This window comes from Molossus molossus, unplaced genomic scaffold (genome assembly GCF_014108415.1).
Source record: "Molossus molossus isolate mMolMol1 unplaced genomic scaffold, mMolMol1.p scaffold_m16_p_16, whole genome shotgun sequence".
NCBI lineage: Eukaryota > Metazoa > Chordata > Mammalia > Chiroptera > Molossidae > Molossus > Molossus molossus.
Genome location: NW_023425351.1, coordinates 28,758,363 through 28,781,591, shown reverse-complemented (window position 1 = coordinate 28,781,591; position 23,229 = coordinate 28,758,363). Strand labels below are relative to the sequence as shown.

Here is a 23,229-nt window from a genome sequence, read left to right as displayed (position 1 = left end):
GAAAGGGAAGGTGCAAAGTATTAGGGGAGATAATAACGCTTGTCCCTTTCCCAGACACCTCACAATTCTGCATCATCATGTCATCATGCCCCTCAATTTGCTTAGTTTTTTTCCTATGAAGATTTTTAAAAAACTGAGTGTAGAAATCACAAAACGCTCAATGCATTTGTTTCAAAAACATTACAATTTGATAAAATTGTATTATCTTGTTAAAGAGCTAGTTAAATTACCTTAGAGCTTATGTGCAAACAGAGAAATTCTAACTTGAGTACCACCTGGAACTCATCTAGAACCTCAACAATAAGAAAGCAGTCACAGCTGGAATCGTGCCATTCCTGAGACAGTCTTTCGAAGTAGAACAGAACCACAGCAATGGGTTCTGCATTGGTAACTAGTCCCATGTACTATTTCTTTTGTAAAAAATTCAATTTATTGGGGAGATATTGGTTAATAGTATTATATAAATTTCAAGTGTACATTTCTTTTTTGGTTGTTTAAATTTTTTTCTTTATTGATTTTAGAGAGTAAGGAAGGGAGAGAGAGAGAGAAACATCGATGAGAGAGAACATCAATTGGCTGCCTCCTGCATGCCCCTCACAGGGGATCTGACCCACAACCTGGGCATGTGCCCCGATTGGGAATCGAATCGGCGACCTCTTGGTGCATGGGTCAATGCTCAACCAATGAGCCACACTGGCCGGGCTCAAGTGTACATTTCTATGATACATCATCTGTATATTGCATGGTGTGCCCACCACCCAAAGTCAAATCTCCTTCTGTCTCCTTTTATTTGACCCCCTTTACCCTTCCCTCACCCCCCTTCCCTCTGGTAACCACTATAGTGTTGTCTGTGTCTATGAGTTTTTGTTGGTTTGTTTTTCTTGTTCGTTAATTTATTGCTTTCAATTTTCTATCCCACATATGAGTGAAATTCTATGGCGTTTGACTTTTTCTGTCTGACTTATTTTGCTTAGCATGATATTCTCAAGATCCATCCATGTTGTCACAAAGGACAGTATTTCATCTTTTCTTATAACTGAGTAGTATTCCATTGTCTACATGTACCACATCTTCTTTATCTAAACATCTATGGAAGGACACTTGGGTTGTCTCCATGTCTTGGCCACTGTGAACAGCACTGCAATGAACACAGGGGTGCTGTTTCTCAGCAGTTAATTTTGTAAGAGTTCTCCTGTTCTGCAGTGAGGAGGGAGGGGACAGAAATGTAGGAGTTCATCTGCGAAACCTAGGGAGGCTGGCCGCGTGGACAGCTCTGCTGCTCCGCATGGAGAGACGTCAGCATGTCACTTTTCAGGAATGCTACTGGGTTGACAAGTGTCTACTTCAAACGAGAAAGAGCATAAGAAATAGCAATTAAGTTTTGGACCAGTTCTGACTAGAGGCAAATGTCATATCCTTAAAAATGTTACAAACTACTGCCTTTTCAAACTGCCAGTTTCCTTTCTTTTTTGAAAATATAGATTTAATAAATATCAAATGACAAATTCAAACAAATGTCAGCTTATTTGGCTGAAATGTGGTATTTTCCAAACCTGTTCAGAAAATCCCTGCACATCTTTGTTATAAGAAATCATATTTTATCCTAATCGTTTATATATAAAATCTTAGCATTTTTTTTTCTTTTTTTCCACCCTTGATATAATTTGTTTTTCAAGAAAACACTGGGCACGTGCTCAGGGCTGCCACACTATCACCCAAATTCGAGTGTCAGAGGGAGGCGTGTGAAAGGAACTCCAGTCCTCCCAGGGTTCAAGATCTAGCCGGGCACGTGAATACATATTGACAGAAAATTCAATTAAGAAAACACAGATAACTAAATGCATGATGATTCTTTAAGACTGTATCGATTTAAATATTATGCAGCATCCCTAGGGGACCACTTGCAACTTTTTTTCCTGTTACGTGGGCGTTGATTACAAAGCTTGATTTTACCCCACTTGGCCAGGGACAGAAACCAACACAGTGACAATGAGTCCCCTTACTGAGTGCTTACTTTATGCTAGGTATTCTGCAAAGCCACCTGCCGTGGATGAAGCCATTGAAGTTTCAGCAACACCCCATGAGCTAGGACTGTGACACCCCACGTTCCAGAGAAGGAGCAAAAGACACGAGATGTTTACTCCCATGAAGGTCCCGAATGTCCTCCAGTCCCAGAGCTACGACTTCTGGGCTGCAGAGGCGCCTCGTCACCAGCTCACCGCCCCCTCCAGTAACCCAGAGCGATGGTCAGAGAGAAGGGGCAACGATCCTGGACCTTCAACAACTGCAAGCTGGAGCTCCCGATGGTGGTTTTTGTCAAGAGCCAGTGACCACAAAGCAAACACCCAAGTATGTTCCATAATTTGAAACACTAAGTATAAAAGATCATGCCTTTTTCATACAGTAGGAACAGCGACAGTTCGCTTGCTCAGTGAATCAAGATTACACAAATCCTTAAATCCCAGATATAACAGAAACAGAGGCATGGAAACATGGGGCAGACTGATGAACCTCAGAGGGAAGGCAAGAAGAGATTAACCCAAGTCCTTACATGCACATATGTATTACCCATGGCACAGACCATAGGCCGGTGAAGGCTTGGGGTGGGATGGGAACCGGGAAGGAAGGGGCAACGGGGGGAAAGGGAGGCAGCCTCTGTAATACTCTCACCAATAAAGATTTTACAAAAAGATTACACAGATCTTTGCTGTGGCTTTCCTGTTCTTGTTCCTTATAGGGGACAGGGGTGGCTTGTCATCCAACCAGTAGGTGGCCCTTCATATGACAGTCTCAACCTAGTCTAAATTAAAAAAAATATTTTCTCACTTCTTGTAAATCATTCCTGCTATTTATATTTAGTGAAGTATTATAAATGTGCATATTTATATACATAAATATATATTCTATTTATTTATAATAAAGGTAAGAAGAAAAAAACTGCACCCTCCACTTGAAACCGATTAGCCCTGAGGGCGAGGTGGGAGGCTGTTAGGCGAGTCAGCTCGAAGCCTCACTCCAAGCACCAGAGCCGGAGAAGGTGCATAGATCCCTGGACTTTGGGTTTTATTTCCCTGTGTTCATGGAGTTCCTCAAGCCTGTGTCTGAATTTGTCTTTATTTTTTTAACCTATACTGGACTATCTTCAATGACTGACTATTTTTTTTTTAAAACAATCCATTTTTGATGCCTCTAATAAAGGTATCTGTATTTGTCTGTACCTGGTTTTATTTTTTCCCCTAAATACTCCTTTTCTGTAGCCAGCACCAAACAAGTTAATTAATCTAAGGATTGCTGAAGACAAATCTACCGCTACTAATGTTTTTTAACTGGTTTATACTTAAGAAAGAGGTTTTGTTTTTGTTTTTCTCTGAGCTAGTCTGTTAACTGTTGAGACCTAAATTTTGACAGACAGCAATTGCCCTCCATAATAATAAGAAAATGGGCAGCTAGAAAAATGTACCCATAAAACCCAGTTTTAAGATGAAAAGAACAAAAAGCAACTATTCTGAATATTTTGTTGAATAAATAAATATCATTCATCCTATATAATTATACCACTGACTGTGATTCAGCCTCTCTCCAGCATCATTGCAATAGTCTCCAGCTCCATCTCTTCCTCCTGTGTCTATCTCAATACAGAAGCTAGGGTGAGACCGTTAAACACCGAGTCTCATCACCACGGCTCAGAACTCGGCCCTGGACCATTCTCTCCCGGAGAAAAGCTGCAAGCCCTGGTAAGAGGTAATGAGGCCCTCCCAGGATCAGTCCGCCCTCTCTCTGACCTCATCTCCTGCAAGGCTCCCTGCCTTCCCTGCGCTGCAGCCTCCTTCTGTAGACTAGGGTTTCTCAACCTCGGCACCACTGATGTTTGGGACTAGACAGTGCATCGCACGATGCTCAGCAGCACCCCTGGCCTCCACCCACTAGATAACCACAGCACCCCTCCCCCAAAGTTGAACATCAAACTGACATTCCAAAATGTTCCCTGCAGGCCCAAATCACCCAAGTTTAGAGCCAAGACTGCCAGTCATGCTTCCACCAGTCCTGGAACCTTCTCCCCAGACACCCACAGGCGCCTTCACTTGTTCAGGGCCTTGCTCAAAAACAGTCTTTTCGGTAAAAGCCTATTTAAAATGGAAACACCAGCCCCCAGGCACTACCTAATCTCTTTTCTTGCTTGATTTCCCCCCGTATCACTGACCACTTTTTATACCTGTTATATAGTTATTAGTTATTTTGTTTAACTGTCTTCCTCCTCTAGAACGTAAAGTCCATGGTGGTGGTAGGTTGTGTCTGTTCTGTTCAAGGTTGGATCCCCAGCACCTAAAAGAGACCCAGGGGCTCTGTAAATAGTTGTTCAACAAATAAATGGTCCTATGAAGAGCTGACCATATATCTTCTCCTTTCCCAAAGGACTCTACTTAGTGAGAAACCAGAATCTTGCCTGCAAAGTCCAGATTTTATGTAATTTTGCTCTTTTTATTTGTTCTCCTGTTTGCTTTAGCATTAAGAATGCTCCAAGTGTTTCCCTCCTCCACCAAAAATAGGCACTTGTGTCCATTTTATATGTAACCTCCCCAGTTTCCTCTTTATTTTTCTACCCATATGTCTTTTCCATTTTTATATATCCATGTATCTATCCATCTACCGTCTATTCTCTATCTAATCTGTCTTTCTATCTATAGATTCTATTTAGTCTATCTTTCCACTAGTCTGTCTATCAATCTACAACCCATTCCGTCATGTATTATATGTGACATATAATATATGTCATGTTATATATCTCTGTAAGATGCATTAAATAACTTATGGGACATGAGACTTGATCCTACATGTTCTTAATCAGGAAGATGATTTTTAAATGCTGATCTCAATTTTAAAAATCAGATCTTCTGATTTTGAGAGAATTTTTTAATTCATTTGTAAATGTCTGTATCAGGAAACAAATGCTATGCCAAATACCTGTCTCAATCCTAAGTTCTTCGTGTAGAACTAGTAATTAAAACCTGCCGTGTATAAGCGGTAGTGTTCTTCTAACCATTCTCAGTTACAGCATCCCTAAAACACTTGAGAGATTTTGAAGTTTAGCATGGAAAATGTTATAGCTGGAACTACATTGACATTGAATCCAATTCTTCCTGAGCCAGTAATTATTTGCAATCAAACATATTACTGTGAATGCATCAGAATGACAGGGATTTAGAAGGTCAGTGATCTGTGTTCAATTTCTTACCCCACTAATAGATACTTAGGTAAGAAATACGAGCCAATGAGACCAACCAGCAAGTGAAAGTGATAGTCTCATCACTTTCCTCTCCCAAGGCAAAGGCACTATTTGTGAACAAGAACAGAACTATTTATAGCTGCTCAACTTCCAGGCAGTTATATTAATATCGGTGATTAACACAAAGTCGACCATCAGGAAAGAGCAATACATATAAATGCTGTACTGTAATCAAACTTCAGAATGGTTAGTTCATTTTTTGTTGTTGTTAATCCTCACCCGAGGATATTTTTCCACTGACTTTTAGAGAGAGTGGAAGAGAGGGAGAGGGAGAGAGAGAGAGAAAGAGAGGGAGAAAGAAAGGGAGAGAAATATCGATGTAAGAGAGACATGTCCATTGGTTGCCTCCCACATGACCCAGATCAGGGCTGGGGATTGAACCTGCAACCCAGGTATATGCTCTTGATCGGGGATTGAACTTGAGACCCTTTGGTCCATGGACCAACGCTCTAATACTAAAGCCAAACCGGCCAGGGCTAGTTCATTCTTTTTAATTTCATTGTTCCTATTAACAGAATCCATTCCCCCAAATTAGGCATTCTTAAGGTTTAAATCTTGATGTATATTCAAGTTCCATTTATCTAAAGTATCACTGTCATGAAAATTTGGACAAATAATTAAATTTAATTAGCTGCTTTTAAGGGGTTTTAGTTCTAAAACTAAGATGAAAATAGTTTGTTACCTATAATAGACATTATCTTCACAGTCTAAAAGAATTACTCAAAGTACAACAGAAGAATATTAAATATTTTTTGGGGAAAATCCTCTTGGTGATAGTCTAAAATGAATTATTTTGAGTAATAATAGTAACAGTAATCATAACACCAATATGTAATATATTCCAGGTTTGCTGTGTACCAGGGATTCAGCAAACTAGCTCATTTACTCTTCACAATAACTGTATTAAGTACAGATTAGTATCCTCCCCATTATTCCCCTAAGACTCTAAGGCTCAGCAAAGTCACCAATTTGGCAAAGTGGCAAAGCCAGCTCTCCACTCCCAGTGCGTCTTAGGCCTGAGCCTATGCTCCTCAGCACTGTGTCCCCCACCTCCCTAGCTGCTTCCCACCAGCAACTGACAGGGCCACCTACCTATGACCTGCAGGAGTGCAGACACTCAGGTGGGGGCGTGGTGCATGTCCCTCCCTCACCCTTCCAAACACATTCACTTGAATCTCTTCCTTTTTGCCTTTGTTTATATTTTCTCCCCCTTCTCAAAATATGTTTCTGTTTCTCCTACTTGCTTCCCTCTCATTTACAACGTTTCTCCGACCTGTTAAAAATGTACACAATTTGATCCCTCTTCTGAAATTCCAAATGCCACACAAAATGGAAGCTTACTCAAATTTGTGGATGTATCAGCGCTGTTTTCTGATCATTTTAAATCTACCAGTTTCTTCTCCTATGAAATCTTGTGATTTCTTCAAAGATCATGTTTCCTCTTGTGGGTACACAAATAATTAAAAGCTGAACTGAAAACATACTTTAACTTGACAGTTTCTTTTTGCAGTAGAAATGAAAGAATTAAATGATAAGACAATGCTACTAAAAACTCTTAAAAACTGAGATATAATAAGGTCAAAGGATTTAACAATGGAAAACTATTTTACTCTTAACAGTTATATCACTAAAATGCTTACAGACATGTATAAGGTTCAAAGGTTTCTCACATACCAAGTAGCTCTTCAAACAATCCTTTTATGAATTATTAAATTGAAGCATGTCAAAAATGCTTCCTAAGCAACGGGGGAATTTTAAAAGGAGCTGACTAAGGCTCTTTCTGAAAATCAAACTAGAAAATTCCATCAGTATAGTCTGAAATATCAGAATAATATTTGAAAACACCTTATGACCAAGTGGCATGCTAATAGCAAGCAATTTTGAGAAAAAAAAAAAAAAATGACCTCCTTTAATGGAATTTGCCTCATTTTTATTTTTAAAAAAGCTCAAATTAGAAATTTCCAGAAAATATCTTTTGGATTACAATAAAACTCAGTTCCTCTAAGTTGATACCATTATGATTCTTTTAGCTTTTATAGTAAAAATAAAGATTCCTGAGCTTCCTTTTTTACATTTGTCATTAAGAATTTATTTTTTTCAGACTCTTTTGCAATTTCTACATAAAGATATCATGTTGTAGATCTGTTTTGATTCAGATCTTGGATTTATGCACATTTTATGACTTTCCCCGAGTAACAGGATAACCCCACTGGGGCCCAAGGTCCTACAAAGAGTGGATGGTTGAATGTAAAGAAATGATCCATCCATTCTCTAGAGATGATGGCCAGACCAAGCCTTCCACCCCCACTGACGCACATGCTACATTTTACCTATGAGCTACCACAGGGCCCAGCAATGCCTCCTCTGGGTATCTAACTGGAACATTTGAACACACTTACTCATGAAGATATATGTACTCCTATGTATAATGCAGCATTATTCCCAATAGCCAAGACATGGAAACAACCTAAGTGTCCTTCAACCAAAGATGGGATAAAGATGTCGTACTTGTATACAATGGAATACTACTCAGTCATAAAAAAGAAAAATGTTGCCATTTGTGACAACATGGATTCATGTGAGAGTATCACACTAAGTGAAATAAGTCAGACAGAAAAGGACAAGAATCACATAATTTCACTCATATGTGGGATATAAAACAGAAAGTAACACATGAACAAACAAAACAAACAAACAGACTCCTAGACACAAAACCCAGACACCCAGACACAAAACTCTGGTGGTTGCCGGAGGTGGGGGAAGATGAAGAGGGAAGAGGGTGTCAAATATGCGGTGACAAAAGGAGACGAGACTTTGGGTGGTGAGCGCACAATGAAATATACAGACGAGGGGTTATAAAATTGCATACCTGGAACTTATATAACACTATTAACCAATGTTACCCCGATAAATATAATTTTAATAAAAGAGTTCCCAGAACCTGCAGCTCAGCTAAAATGAGCAATCTCAGCAGCGCACCTGAGGCCTTTCTTTGCAGAAGCTGCGGCACACAGAGCAGCCTACACGCGGCTCTGGAGGGGAATTTATACAAGGTAAAAATGGAAAACCCACACGTACATGAAGCCATTTAAAATGGGTAGATATGCAGCTTCCCTAAGCTGCCTAAAACAAACCCAGCATCACTCGGGGCTGAGACAGTCAACCTCTATCTGTGCTGTTTAATTTTTAAAACAGAAATATCGCGAAACATTCGGTCCTGCTGTGGCGCCTGCCCTTTGGTGCCATTCCGTGGCAGGTGCTAAGCGTTTGGGACGTGCCGGGAACAGTGCTGGTGTCAGGAATCGAAGACGAAGGGACGTGGCCTGCACCCTCCCGTGCGACAGCCTAGCTGGGGAGATGAGCACAGGACAGGGAGGATCCCTAGATTTCAGGTCTGAATAAAGAGCTAGGGAGAAACAGAGGGAAGAGTAGGGTGGACATCACAGGAAGAGGGTCACAGGAGCTGAGTGACAGGAAGGACAGCAAAGGGGCAAAGGGCATCCCAGGGCAGAAAAGCAGTGGCCCCGGAGCCATGAGCAGGTCAGCTGTGCACAGGTGCGACTGCAGCCAGATTACAAGGCCCCCTGCTGCAAACAGGAAAACCATGTCCCCTCGGGTGGGACATGAGCTGTGGGAAGACTGCCTGCTACGTCCAGCAAACAGACTCTAAACCGGAGCCCATCTTCAGGATGATCTAAAAAGCTGGAGACTTAGGCACTATAAGTCCTCACTGAACACTGTTGATAGGTTCTTTTTTTTTTTTTTTTAAATTTTTTTTGGTACGTGCCCCTAGCAGGAACCAAACCCAGGACTCTCTGGTCTGCAGGCCAACGCTCCAACTGCTGAGCCAAACCGGCCAGGGCAATAGGTTCTTTGAACTGAGTAAAACAACATATAAAGAAACCAATTTTTACCAGAGGCTCATTGATATAACCGAAAGTTAAGTTCCTACAGCATCCATCAACAGTATAACAAAACGACGTTGAACAAAACGGCATTATTCAAGGGCCTGCTGTATAAGGTGAACAGGCACAGTCAGCCACGAAGGTGGTGGAGAGTCTTAGATGCGACGCTGAGGAGTCTGGACCAGACGTCAGGCAATGAAAAATCACCGATTTAGTGTTCAGAAGCGACCCCATCAGAGGCATGTTAGTGGAAAGTAATTCTCCTGGCTACGTGGGAAATGGATTAGAATTGGGGGGAAATGAAGTGAGAAAGTCCCGTTAATGACATTGTCACAATCCAGTTATGGGATGATCAAGGTCGAGAGCATGGCAGCAGATCCAGTGGTCCCACTGAATAGAAAAAGAATGGGATAAGGAAAGCAAACGAGGTTGCAATGGGGACTAAGTATAGATTTAGTAGGAAGAGGAAGCTCAGTGGTTGTCATCAGAGTTCAAGACTCCAAAGGTTCTTTCATCGATGTGCTAACTGAGCTCAAATCAGGGAACATGGAGGCTGAATTTAGGAGTAGTCGTTGTTCTACATGACAGCGAGGGGGTACCATACTAAGATGATTACAGTCACGAACCAAAGTCTTCAGTGGATGTTCGATAGTGACAGGAATATTGGACAATGATGACAAAGGAATAAGAAACACCACTGGATGGGGAGAATTGTGCGAAATCCAGGCTTTGGAGAGACTGGAAACAAACCCCAGAATGCCACTACAGTGAAGAACAATAGACACAAATCTGATATTTTTGGGTGTCACCTCTCTAACCTGTAAAATGGGATTAATGATATCTTTCTCAAAGGGTTGATAGAAAGTAGCTGTAGGCCAACTCTGGCCCTCGGGTCAGATGCAGTGGCCATCAAGCCCCGCTGGAACCCAGCCACACCCATTTCTTTACGCGTTGGCTGTGGCTGCATTCACGCTACAACAGCAGAGCTGAGTAGCTGAGACAGTGACCTTCTGGCCCACATAACACACACTATTTACTACCTGGTTTACAGAAAACTTTTGCTGACCTCTGTTGTACAGGGCCAATATGAAAATCCCCCAGTTCAATGGATATCACACAGCAGATGCGCAATATAAATTTTTTCCCTCCTGCTCTTTGAGGAAGGTCATACCTATAGAAAGGACAAGAAAATGTGCCCCTTACTTCATGATTCTGAACTGCAGAGAAGAAGGTTCATTTCTTTCCCCCCGGTTGTGAAGGATGCAGTCTAGCTGAAAACAACTGATCTCAGAATCAGAAGACAGAGGAAGAATCCCCCGATGATGCGTGGACGTTATATCTGAACCCCACAGAGGACTTTGAATACAGAAGCTAACAGAGCATTGTGAAAAGCATCTGTTACTGAAGCAGGTATCAATTAACCACAGTCTCCTCCCCCCAGAGTCAAATTTCTGCTCAAAACAGAAGGCTCTGGGGGTAGTGGCAACTATTATGAGGGATTGAAAAGCAGAGCCAGCTTAATTGGCGCAGCCAGAGCTCATGGATAAAGGGAGGGCTTGGGGTGGGTGAAGAATCAGATGTTTTCAAATGGAGAGGAAAAGTACTATTTAGACACTGATTTTAGAGTCTAGAATTAAAAAGTCTACCTACTCTTAGACTCTAATGCTTTGGGATAAAGAAAACAAAACGGCTGTTTATAAATTGAAGATAAAATAAAATCTGGATCTGTTAGGTTTATTTACCTTCTCTAATTTGGATTCTTCACTACATTTAATTTCACTGAAAGTGAAATAGATATCATCTCATGAAAAGATTTAGAACTAAGCTAAAAATTTAGAAAGTAGCTTTGTAATCTAAAAGATTTAGAACCAGTTGGAGCCAAAGAAATTCAATGGACAATCAATAGTTGCTCATGTACAGCACGGTGACTAGAGTTAGTAATACTGTATTTCATATTTTAAAATTGCTAAGAGAATAGATCTTAAAAGGTCTCAAAATAAGAAAAAATTGCTTTATAATTATGAATGGTGATGGATATTAACTAGCCTTATGGTAGTGATCATTTTGCAGTATAAACAAATACTGAATTATCATTATGCTGTACACCTGAAACTAATAGAAGGTTGTATGTCAGTGATACCTTAATAAAACTATAGTTGTTCAAGGAAGTGTAATCGAAACATCCCCTGATAAGGAGGGCTCTCAAGGGGACAGGAGTGGGGTAAGTCAAGCAGGCAGTGGGACAGGATTTCTTTTGCATCGTCTGGAAGGGCTTACCCAGGTGAAGGAGCTGAGAAGCAGGTGTGGAGAGAAGAACAGCAGAAAGTGAGCCTCCTCAGATGGAGAGAAAAGCAAAGAAGAGCTTGAAGAAGTAATAAAAGCATTTCTTCATTTGGGCTGAGCTACAATGAGAAAGGCATTTTCAAAGTAGCCACTGGTGTCAATATGGTACCTTGTCAAGCCTTTTCTATACTAAAAGTAACCCATGAGGCCATCCCATCATGACCAGGACAGAATGTCTGAAAAGCAGCAGAGCCCTTTCATCTAACTTCCAGGCTCAATTATAGATGTAGGCTGCTGGGGAGGCAAGTTCACCAATGCCTTGGCATATGCCGGACAACTTAACCAAGGTGATCACAGATCCAAAACAACTTTTTCTATTGTAACATGACATTTCTTTCCTCAAGCATATGTAGTATTCAAATACACCTATCAAAAACGGTCCGCTACCCTTTAAGCTACCTCATGCATAATCTATATGCAAAATTTTGAAGAAAAGTGTGTGTGATTAGCACTTTGTAAACACTCCGTGCAATTTAAAATATTTATAATGGCTCATGAGCTAGATAAGAGCTTGAAAAATTAAGACCAGTGCTTACAACAGATTTCTGCTTCAGATTTTAACGTTACTCACAATGTAATTACTTTGCTTATTTAATGCAATAATTTTCACACCTGCACAATTAATTGAAGAAATATAATAAAATACGCTAGCTTTTTTATATAACAAATTCATGTTGTACTAGATTCTAGCCCACTATTTCATATTTTTTTCATTGCATTTATAGTTCATTTCAGCTGTGGCATAGCAAATTATCACCTTTTAAAAAACAGTGTTGCTTACCCATGTTTTTCTGCCTCTAAGCTAAAAAATTCATTGAAATGACACAGGCTGCTCACCTTAAGGATATTATGCAGGGCCTCTTACTAGTTTCCCAAAGTGAAAATTTCCATTACATCAATGAAATACCTCAAATTTATCACAGCACAACTCTGTTGCTATACTTCACAGACAGTGGCACTGAGCTATTTTTCAATTCAACCACATTCTGGTTGAAAATACACGCTCAGACACCAATGTTCAAGTTGGGTCGCTCTGGACAAAGTGTTGCCAGAGATGAATGTGACTGAGAATTCAACTAAAATTTAATTTTTTTTATTAAAAAAATCTAATTTGAGGCACACATTTGGTTGAGGATATAATGTAGATGACACCAGCTAAACAACTGCACTTCCGTTTACAGAACTGCTCTCCCGGTTTCATATCAGTGAGAAATAAAGCAGAGATTGGGAGGCTGGGAGTACTTTCAGTCATGTGCAAACCACCGGACGTGGGTTTCGGTGAAGGACGCCACTAATGAGCAACCCCATTCGGAGCTACGCAGATTACTTGGCTGTCCTTGGCCTTGCTGTGGCATAGGCTAGAGAAGCTATTTAAAGTGGCATTCAACACTTGTGGTGTGTCAGGAGTGACTCAACGAGGCAGAAGTAAAAGCATAAAATCCAGGGTGGCAATGACCTCTAGCATCCTGAAACAATCCTGGGAGACGAATGAAAACACTTCTTCCTGCTCTTTTTGCACCATTAGAGCACTTTCCACGGACTTCATGCCTGATCCGGTTATCATAAAAGTTTATATTCTGAATGAGCCGTCTTATTTGGATGACAAAATTGCATTGAACCTAAACGACCGAATATAGGTTGAAGTTCCCTGCATTTTTGTGTAGGTTGGTTATTGTACTTTCGTATGCTCTAATGGAGAGGTGGCAATGTGTGTGAGTAACATGCACCTCACACAGTGTGCACAAGTAACATGTCTTACACACACACACACACACACACACACACACGGGAACAGAGCTAGTTCAGGTACCACTCAGTGAGGACTGCTGTTGCCTAGTTCGCCCACCCTAGACCCAGAAACTTGATGACAAACACTAGTAGTTGTATCTATCTACTTCAGGTACCTGTCTTTCATTTAAAGCTTTATTTTAAATGACACACTAGAGCAGATGGATTTAATTGCTATTTATAAAATAAACTGATGAACAAAATAAATCCAGAGACATGGATGCATGGAGCAGACTGACAGGTCCCACAGCGGATGGGTGGAGTGGAAGGGAGGAGATCAACGGAAGAGCATACATGCATAGCCATGGACACAGACAGCAGCGCGGGGAAGCCCTGGGGTGCGGATGGGGCTGAGTGGAGAGGGGGAGCAGGGGGAAACCGGGACATCTATAATACTGTCGACAATAAATAAAAAACAAAACAAAATAAAAAATAATAAACACAACAAATAAAAAGTGTACAAAGTATACCAAAAGTGAGCTGATGAAAAATTAGAGTTTGGTTTTCTTTCGCATGGTTAACTTGACAAAGTTTTCTTGGACTGTGGGTTTGCTCCTGTAAGATATTGTAACAAGTTTGCTGCCTTGAATGCACAGATTCTGTTTTATGAAAATAATTTCCTGGCCCCAGCCAGTGCAGCTCAGAGGATAGAGAGCATCGGCCCATGTACTGAAGGGTCTCGAGTTCGACTCCAGGTCAAGGGCAAGTACCTGGGTTGCAGGTTCCACCCCGGCCTCATTGGGAACGCTTTCAGGAGGCAACCAATTGATGTGTCTCTCTCACATCGATGTTTCTCTCTGTCTCTCTCTCTCTCCCTTCCTCCCTTCCACTCTCTCTACAAAAAAATAAATGGAAAAAAATATCCTCAGGTGAGGATACCCTGACCGGGAATCAAACGGGCGACCTCTTGTTGCATGTGTCAATGCTCAACCACTGAGCCACACAGGCCGGACATAAATAGGATATTTTAAATGACAGATGTATCCCGAGAACTTCACCAATCTCTACCATACCATATAATCTCCCCTATAAAGTACAGGAACATTTAATGAAAGTTGGTATATGCATCAATAAGGAGAAAAAACAGACTGGGTTAGGCTAACACAGCTGGGTGGCCAGCTAGGCTCACGCACTATCAAAGTCACTAACTCCTACACCAACAGAACATTAAACAGAATTCAGATTTATGCCTCAGCACGTTACAGATAATTGACTGTCATGGAACTCCGGGGTTATTCTCAAATAGAATAAAACCACCAATGCTAAATCAATGCCAAAGCCAAAAAAATCTATTGTAATCTAAGTTACTTCGTGAATTATGTATTAGCAGCTGGAGTTTTTTCTTTGTAATCATGATTTAATCAAAAAGGAATTTTTATTCCAGTAATTCTTTTAGAATCAACTTTGTTAATTATTTTGAAAATGGCTTTCCTCATCAGAATGGTCAATTTACAAGGATATACAAACTGAGTCCTTATGTTAAAAATGACTCTTACCTGGGTTCAGTTACAATGTTCACGAAGGCCAGAGAAACAAATTTTTCTAATTACGAATACATCTTTTGTTTATGAATTTCAACTCCATTTTAAATCGTAAGATTGTTATTTTTAATTAAAATTATTCATAAGATTTTGCAGCAAATGAAGCATTCCCTAGTATTACTGTGACAATTGAAAATGTTTCTTCTAGTTCTAGATTTTGCTTTGAATTCTTTTACTGTTATTTTATTTGAATTATTCGTGTAAATATTTTGAGTGAATTGCCTCTTTTAGAACAAAGTAGAAGTGTAAAGAAATAAGAAATAAACAGACTACCCAAAGCTTTTTATTCTTGATGATTCAATGCATGATGATATTTAACATTCAATAAGTATTCAATATTTTATATGTATATTCACTATTCAATAAAATAGACTAATTTGACATTTTATAACAGTTTAGTATTAACGGGTTCTCTGAGAAGAGATTATTTCATTTCATTCTATATGCCAAGTATTTCTGTAAAATATAAAAGCACTAGTAAAAGGAAAAAGATCAGAGACATTCAAAACGCACCTTCTCAAATTCAGTTCCAATGCAACTAACTACTGTTCCTATACTACCTCACGATACTGACAGTTCTAAGGGCGTCCAGACTCTCTAATATGTTGGGGGAAAGTTCAATAGTAACAATATAAATAAATGTTGATAAAGCAATGATGAGCCATCTCCCTGAATAGTTAAAGCAGTTGTATGATTATTCTTTCATGCAGTTATTAAATGACATTTTTCAGGACAAAGTTCCTTCCACCCAACAACATAAATGCTTAAAAATCAATAATATTGGGAAGTTATCGAGATCAAGGCATACACATCATGGAAATTTTCTTATAAATTCATAGCATTTGGAAAGTATTTGGTTTTCTTCTTTTTGTAAAAAAATGAGAGATAATGATAAGAACACTTAATCTAAAACATTATTCAAACCCTTCTAGAGTCTTCCAAAGTGGAGAGTGTTAAATATTGTGACCATTCCTTCATAATACTTATGTTTTTACCTAAAATACATCATTCACTTTATCAAGTGTCTCTCTTGAAATAAAGAAAACAAATCTGTTAATAACCAAGCAGTGTACATGGATTTTCAAAAACAGAGTATTTCAATACTACCAATGTACTCAGTTTTGTGATAACATAAGGTGACATAAAAAGAACTCCTTCATTTCTTGGTTTTGTTAATCCTCACCCAAGGATATTTTTTTCCATTGATTTTTAGAGAAAGTGAAAAGGAGGGAGGGAGAGAGAGAGAAACATGGATGTGAGAGAGACACTCCAGTAAGGGCCCCGACCAGCGTGGGGATGGAAACGGCAAACCAGGTATGTGCCCTTGACCAGAAATTGAACCCACAACCCTTCAGTGCTCTGGCCAACGTTCTACCCACCGAGCCACACCGGCCAGTGTCTTAGGCTTTTTTATTACTTTGAACATGATAATAACTTATTGAGATCTAAAAAAATCAAGCTTGAAAGGAATCTGAATGTCTGATTTTTGTATCAATGGAAACCAATGATTTTTCAACAGAGATGGAAAAATGGCTTGAAAATGAAGACCAACCCTCTTCAAATGTAATCAAGAAGCAAAGAAGAAATGAAAAGTACACGATTCTTGGATATTCTCTTTTTCCCGCCAAAATATTCACATGTAAGGTGATAATATAGTTTATTGTCCAAAGTGGGACACTTTCTAAGAGTGAGAGGAGACACTTAATAATTAGCCCAGGACCAAAGGCGTTAACCAGGGCATTCTCGTGAGACCAGACCTCGGTACCTTACGTGAGAGGACATGCAAGGTGAGCTTTTCATCAGCTTCTCCCCTTTCCCCTCACTCTTCTCTCCCTGATCAAATGAGGCCAAGTGGACAGAGAGGTGCATTTTCAGGGCAGTATTTTGGAGAAAGCAGAGAAGCATGGATTTAGAAATACGACCAGAGGAGCTAAAGAATTGAATATTTGAGACATTTAAATCAAAATCCAATGTTTTCTATGTTATATGTTTTATTTTTTTATACCTAATTTCTTCCAGCCTTTCCATCAGTTAGTCTGTATAGGTTATATATCTTAGAAAGGAAAACAACAACAACATATCTCCGAGCTAAACCTCCACAGACTGGCCCAGTCCTTTTAATCTGTACAGCTGGGGTGCAGAGAGGCAGGGGCAGGGAGGGAAACAGTGAACAGCACAGAAACAGCATGATGGGCACACTAGCCACTGGCAATCCTGGGCCAGAACTGAGCGCGGCTCAGCCCACAGGGGAGCCTCAACGTGAGCACTCACAACGCACAGCTCGCTGTTTGGGGGTCCATTTATGGTTCTAATGGCTACTGTTACTGTTTCCACTAAGGCAGTCGTCAGAAAGCTAAACTGGGCAGCGTTGTTCACTTGACAGCGTGTGTATATATATGCACAACATGTGACAAGTTCTGTTCTTGGACTAAAAGAAAATCATTTATGGCTCTGTTCCAATCCCTTTCTTGTTTCATTCAAAGCATTAGAATAACTGATCCACAAACTATTAATAGAAGGAGAATGTTATGCATTCTTTCCCCGTTGGTGAGAACACAGGAGTTCTTGTTTTATTTGGATACATTTTCATTTTACTATTTCCGTGACTTGAAAGGCAGATACTCTAGTTAGAAGAGGGAGCGTGGTTCTCAAGGACTTGTCACCAATAAGGCACCCAAGCAGGCACCATTCCCTGGGAAACTCACAATGTTGACCTCTGGCTCTCCAGGGAGCTGGGGTTCCAGGGACAGAGTCTTACACTTGCCATCACCGGCTTCGGGGGCTGTGCTGCGTCTGCCGGCGGTGGTGGACATGGGGTGCGTGGAGGCCACGAGCCAGAGGCAGCAAACAGTCATCTCTTTCCTCCACTCTATGCATTTCCCATAGAACGTTGCTGTCAAGGGAAGCAAGTTGGTTCTTGTACGGAGGGGTGAACAAAATCTTAGATATTACAATAGTTTGTAGCCCTCCAAACTCCATCCTACCTGACAAAACCTTACTCCTTAGTATTTCATTTCTCCCAGTAGGGAGATTTAAATTTAACTTAATTTTTCTTCTTAGGGGCCCACTAATGAACAAAGGTTGAGAAGTAATTCTCTATCAATCCTTGTCCTGCTCCTGGGCGAGAGAGGGGACAGGGAGAGATGCAGGGACAAAGAATGGAGAACAATGTAAGAAGACAAAGGGAGAGTCCTCAGGTAGTAAGTGGTGGTTGTGGGAAAGAGGGAAATTGGCGAGAGGGGCACAGATAGTAAGCAGTGCCCCACTGAGCCCCGGAGCCTGGCCAACAGGGACGCTGGGTGGCTCTCGCTGTACTGGTTCAGATGAACAGAAATGTCTTTCTGCAGATTTGCCTCATATGGTGCTTATCCAATAAGAGCGGCATACAGGCTAGCTTCCTGACCTGACACCTGCGACAGGCCTCTTGGCTGGCATTGTCCTGAACACCAGGTCCACTCACGTGCCCTGGGTTTGCTGGAAGACCGGTTGGCTTCCTTTGCTCTTGACTTTCTTCGGAGATGCAGAGTGAGGATCCCGGATGATCCCGAGGAGTCGTTCCTGTCAGCTCGCAGGTGGGCTGCGCCCTTCCTGGTGGTTGCTTCCTCGTAAAGGCTGATCAAACCCCACGCCTTGGCACCCCGTCCCTTCCATGCCTTCTATCACCTGGTGGCCTGACGTTGCTGTGTGCAATATTTAAAGACAAACGGCTACTGTTGTTCCTTTGGGAGGAGGCCAAAGAAAAGAGTGAAAAATGTTTTCGATCCAGAGGCTGACTATATTGTCTTGGGTTTGAAGACGTACAGGATCAAGTCAAGTTCCAGCTCACTGCCCAGGAAACTGGCTGCAGGTTAAGCTCATCTCCTGCCCGCGCACGTCCCCAGGAGAGGGTACCAGGCCCGGCAATGCCATGTCCTGGTGACCCAGAGATATGTGCCAGCCCAATGTAAACCGTACACTACCTCCACGTGAGGATACATACACAGCACACTGACATACACAGTCCCCCAAGGTTGAAGATCAAAGTCTATTGTACAGATATAAACTATGTCACATTATCAGTTTGTACTAAACCACAGCAAATTGTAAAATAACAATTTCTATTAGCCTTGTCATTATTCTATAAAAATACAATTATATTTCATGGTAGTTTTGTATGTGTAAAAATGTTACTTTTGTTAAATATAGGCAGTGCAAATATACCAAACTTTAAACCAGTGGTTCTCAACCTTCCTAATGCAGCGACCCCTTAATACAGTTCCTCATGTTGTATATGGGCGTATCTGCATGTCGGCGGACCCTCCTGGAGGCGGATAGAGGAGCGGTGTCTTGGTTCCTAAGACCATCGGAAATATGTGTTTTCTGATTGTCTTACGTGACCCCTGTGAAAGGGTCATTCGACCCCCAAAGGGGCTGCGGCCCACAGGTTGAGAACCACTGCTTTAAACTCTGTTCTGACTTTTCTTTTTTCAGTTTCTAATATACCAGAAAGTTCCATCAATAGGAGTGACATCAATAAGCATGTCCTGTAAGAGCCAAATTGTTATTGTCAAGATCATATAGCCAAAGACAAAGTATGACAGGTCAATGGGCCCTGCAGCAACTGTGTGTCTCATCAGGACGCACGGAGCACGGCGGAAGAACTGTTACCTAATTTGTGACTGAGTCTTCACTCCATGCCAGTGAATAGCTATTTTATCGTACTGTGGGATATTTGATAGAAAACCAAGTTTTTCCTTCTGTGCTAGGGATTTGACAAGTAATCTCATCATTTTTATACTTTATCACAGAGATATTATAGATATATTATAAAATACAGAAAAGCCAAAAGAGAAAAAGAAACAAATATTTTCAAGGATATGAAATCCCTGTTTACGCTAAGAGAATATTTTTTAAATTCTGGAGAAAATGAGTGTCTTTCTACCTGTGTGTTTTAATATCTGTAGCGCACAGAGGACATTCTATGTGTTCAGCTGACTTACCAAACTGAATGAGGAATCATTGAAAAGGCAAAGTAAACAATATTCTCCTCCAGTGATTTTACCTCCTAAGCAAGTCAGGAAAACACAGAGATTGTAAGTATTGCAACACAAGAGCTTCTTAACGTGAGCAGGAGCCTGACGTGGCCGTAGTATTCATAGCACGGGCTCGGGGATCATCCCATTGCGGTTTTGAGAAAGTGATAGTTTCCATTGTCCCTAAGTTGTAAAATGCTCTTTCCTCAAACCTAGCATCAGTACGCCCATCACCAAGAACTGGTCTGGAGAAATACCTAGTTACAGGACTTGAGATGAGTACAGGAAAAGGCAGTGGTTTGTGAAGGCACCACACAGAGCTGTTTTTCAAAGGTTCCAACCCAGGACAAATGCACAGTCCTTTCACTAAACTACTATATAATCAAATGTAAATAATTTCCACACTATTTCACTCTTCAAACAGAGAGGAAAATGCAGACACTCACATAAACAAACACAAATCCTTTATGAGAATTTAGTCAAGACTCCACTTAGCTTAGCAAAGATTTGCTTAGCTCGATGAATAATTTGGAAACAAATGTATTATTTAGAACCACATAAAAACTTCCACCCCAGTGTCCTTGGCGGCTGAGTATAGTGTGCAGGTAGATATCTTATCTGTGCATACGTACTTTGAAGAAAGTTTAAATAATCTATCTGATGCACCGGGGTATATAATGATACGTTGTAATCACCCATCATCAACATCACCTTCTTGGACATCACGGGAGGGCTGCTGCCTTTGAAACGTGGAGAGTAAATGCTCGCCCGCGTCAGGGAGAGCAAGTTATGGCTCCTATTCCATCCTTACTAGAAATGTTTCCAAAAAAAAGTATATATTTTTTAAGTTTTTCTATAATAGTACTTAATTTTAGAGATGTGTTAATAATGCTGTTATAAGCCAGTCAACCACATTAACCTTTCTCGTTTTCTTTGACTTAGCTGCTTATTTCCACGTATTCGGCTAACTCCCTCTGGAACAATGATTTATCCCTCAACTGCCTGAAGGCTTGAAGGAATTAATTTAACACTCCGAATACTCCCTAAATCCAGAGCTTATCTCATTCATCTTCAAGGTCCACTCCGTATTTTTAGGAGTAATTCAAATACATAACTAAACACTTGACATTGGAAAGAGCAATAACCTTCAAACCAAACCCCACGAAGGTAGCACCTCTCTCTCACACACAGGGAAAGACACAGGGAAGCAAATGGTTCATAACTGCAAAAAGACATGGCTGAAATCTTTCACTGGCCACAAAATGTGCATTTCCTCATTAGGCATTACAGAAAGACAGCTGATTTCATGTAGTTCCACGTCCAGGAAAGGAACATTCCTTTAGAAGCCAACGAGATGCAAAGCTGGACATGTCAAAGGAGACGTTTTAAGATGGTCTATTTCCATTATTAATATGTCGCAGGTTATCATGTGAAATCTTAATTTCCAGTCAAAAGGCACATACGGCACATTAAGTTCTATAGTCTTTACTGTTTCTAAGAAAAGATAATTAAAGAAAACGTAAGTAATTTAAAGAATTCATATGATGACATACTCTTTTCTCTATTCAATATTCCATTTTCATATAATATTCACACACTATCAATACTATATTTCTGCAGCTAAAGACGACTTGAATTTTTACTAATAATTTATATTGCAAAATAGACTAACTATATGGGATGAAAATCGGTTTGAGCTAATCCCAAAGCTCCAAATAAAATTTGATAAACAGAATCATGCAGCTGAATTAAATACTGAAATCACAGGCCAAGAAAAGGTACTCTGAGATTTGGATATATGCAGGCACAATGGAAATATGAATTTACCTTCATTTTAGGCAAACACTTTATGAACTCTGAGATGTGGTAATAACTCAATTGTGAAAGGAATTGTACCCCAACAGTCAGAAACATCATTGTCAGAGTAGACTCACAAGGAGAGGTCAAGGAATGTATCTAGACACTGACTCATGCCTTATACATCTTGACAAGACAGCCCCTTGCTCAGGTAAGGGGACACCAGCCCTCTGAGCTACATGTCCTCTCTTTCCCTGCACCTCTGGAGAACGAGGCCAGGAGGCACCTCCTCCACTTTCAAAGACAACGCCTTGCCTTAACTCAGGATGAAGCCCAGGCCCCAGCCTTCTGCAGGACTCCGTGCCTGCTGGATCCGAGCTAGCGACTTCTCCTCGCCTCCAAGTCATCAACACTCAGCACAGGGGAACTAGACTTCTCCATTCTCTGTTGCCCAGACCTGTTCCCACATAATAACATCTATGACTTGGGAAGAACCGTTCACTGTTTCTGTAGCCACATTTCGTTCTGTCTTACTGAAACACCTTCAATGAGGAAAACCACAGCCTCTGGAATGTGGGCAACACCCTTCCTGACCGTGCACAGGAGAGCGACGCCATGCTCTTCTTACCTTTGCAGCCACAGAGGAGTTGGGCTTCTCCAGCAAGTCCCACAGCTTCTTCCTCTTCTCAGGGCAGCAGGTGTTGTCGAACTCTTCTCCCTCCCGCTCTCGCATGGTCTCTGCCTCACGCCTCAGTTCTTCATTCATTTGCTCTTTCTTCTGGTGATACCTGGCTTGGCAACAGGACTCTAGGTAGATCTCATCAATGCCCCAGTAGTCAAGCTCCTGGCCAAAGGAGAGAGCACACATTTCTTCCATCATGTGCAGTTTCCCTGTCCGGTAGAAATTTAGAATGGACGTGAAGGCGCCTGGGTGCCGGTCGAAGAAATACTCATTTTCGTTCAGGTTGTAGTCATCGCACACCTCCAGGAGGCTCTCGTGCGTGTTGCAGTCTCGCAGCTTCCCCAGGCGTGTCCTGGGCAGCCGGTCCAGCGTTCTCCACAGGACCTCGTGGTTCAGGCCCCCCACGTTGATTTTAACTCTCCGCGAGCACGTTTTGCTCCGAATGATGTCCACAGGCTCTGGTGGAAGTGAGAGGGTTGACCTTGAAGTCTTCCTGTTTAAGCCCAGGGGAGCCTTTTCTGCCATCGTGAGCTGCACGGAGCCACGGGGCCAGCGTCTTCAACACAGCAGCCGCGGGAAGGTCAGCCACGGCGACATCCCTCTGAGGCGGGCATCGCCACGGCCACACTGGAAAAAAACAACAGCCCTGTGGTTACTTGCACTTTTCCTAAAGCATTTCTTCGTGGGATCGCTCTGTTATTTATGCACAAATAGGAGGTATAATATTAATATTCTGTATTTATGGAAATCGGAATCTTTGCTTTAAGATACAAGACCGGAGGAAAAGACAACACAATGTACTACGCAGAAGAGGCTGTGCAAACCATTTAATACACCTATAGGTTGACAGATCCCGGATTTGTCACCAGAGACCTCT

The 23,229-nt window shown here is 41.2% G+C and overlaps 1 protein-coding gene across 1 annotated transcript in view; it reads right to left on the bottom strand.

Moving 5' to 3' along the window:
* The window catches only part of KCNB2 (potassium voltage-gated channel subfamily B member 2), a 324,106-nt gene extending 301,229 nt beyond the window's left edge, over positions 1 to 22,877 (bottom strand). The window contains exon 1 of the mRNA XM_036264439.1: positions 22,299 to 22,877. Within this exon, the coding sequence (XP_036120332.1) occupies positions 22,299 to 22,877 (579 nt within the window). The remainder of the gene's footprint in view (positions 1 to 22,298) is intronic.
* Between the last annotated feature and the right edge of the window lie 352 nt (positions 22,878 to 23,229).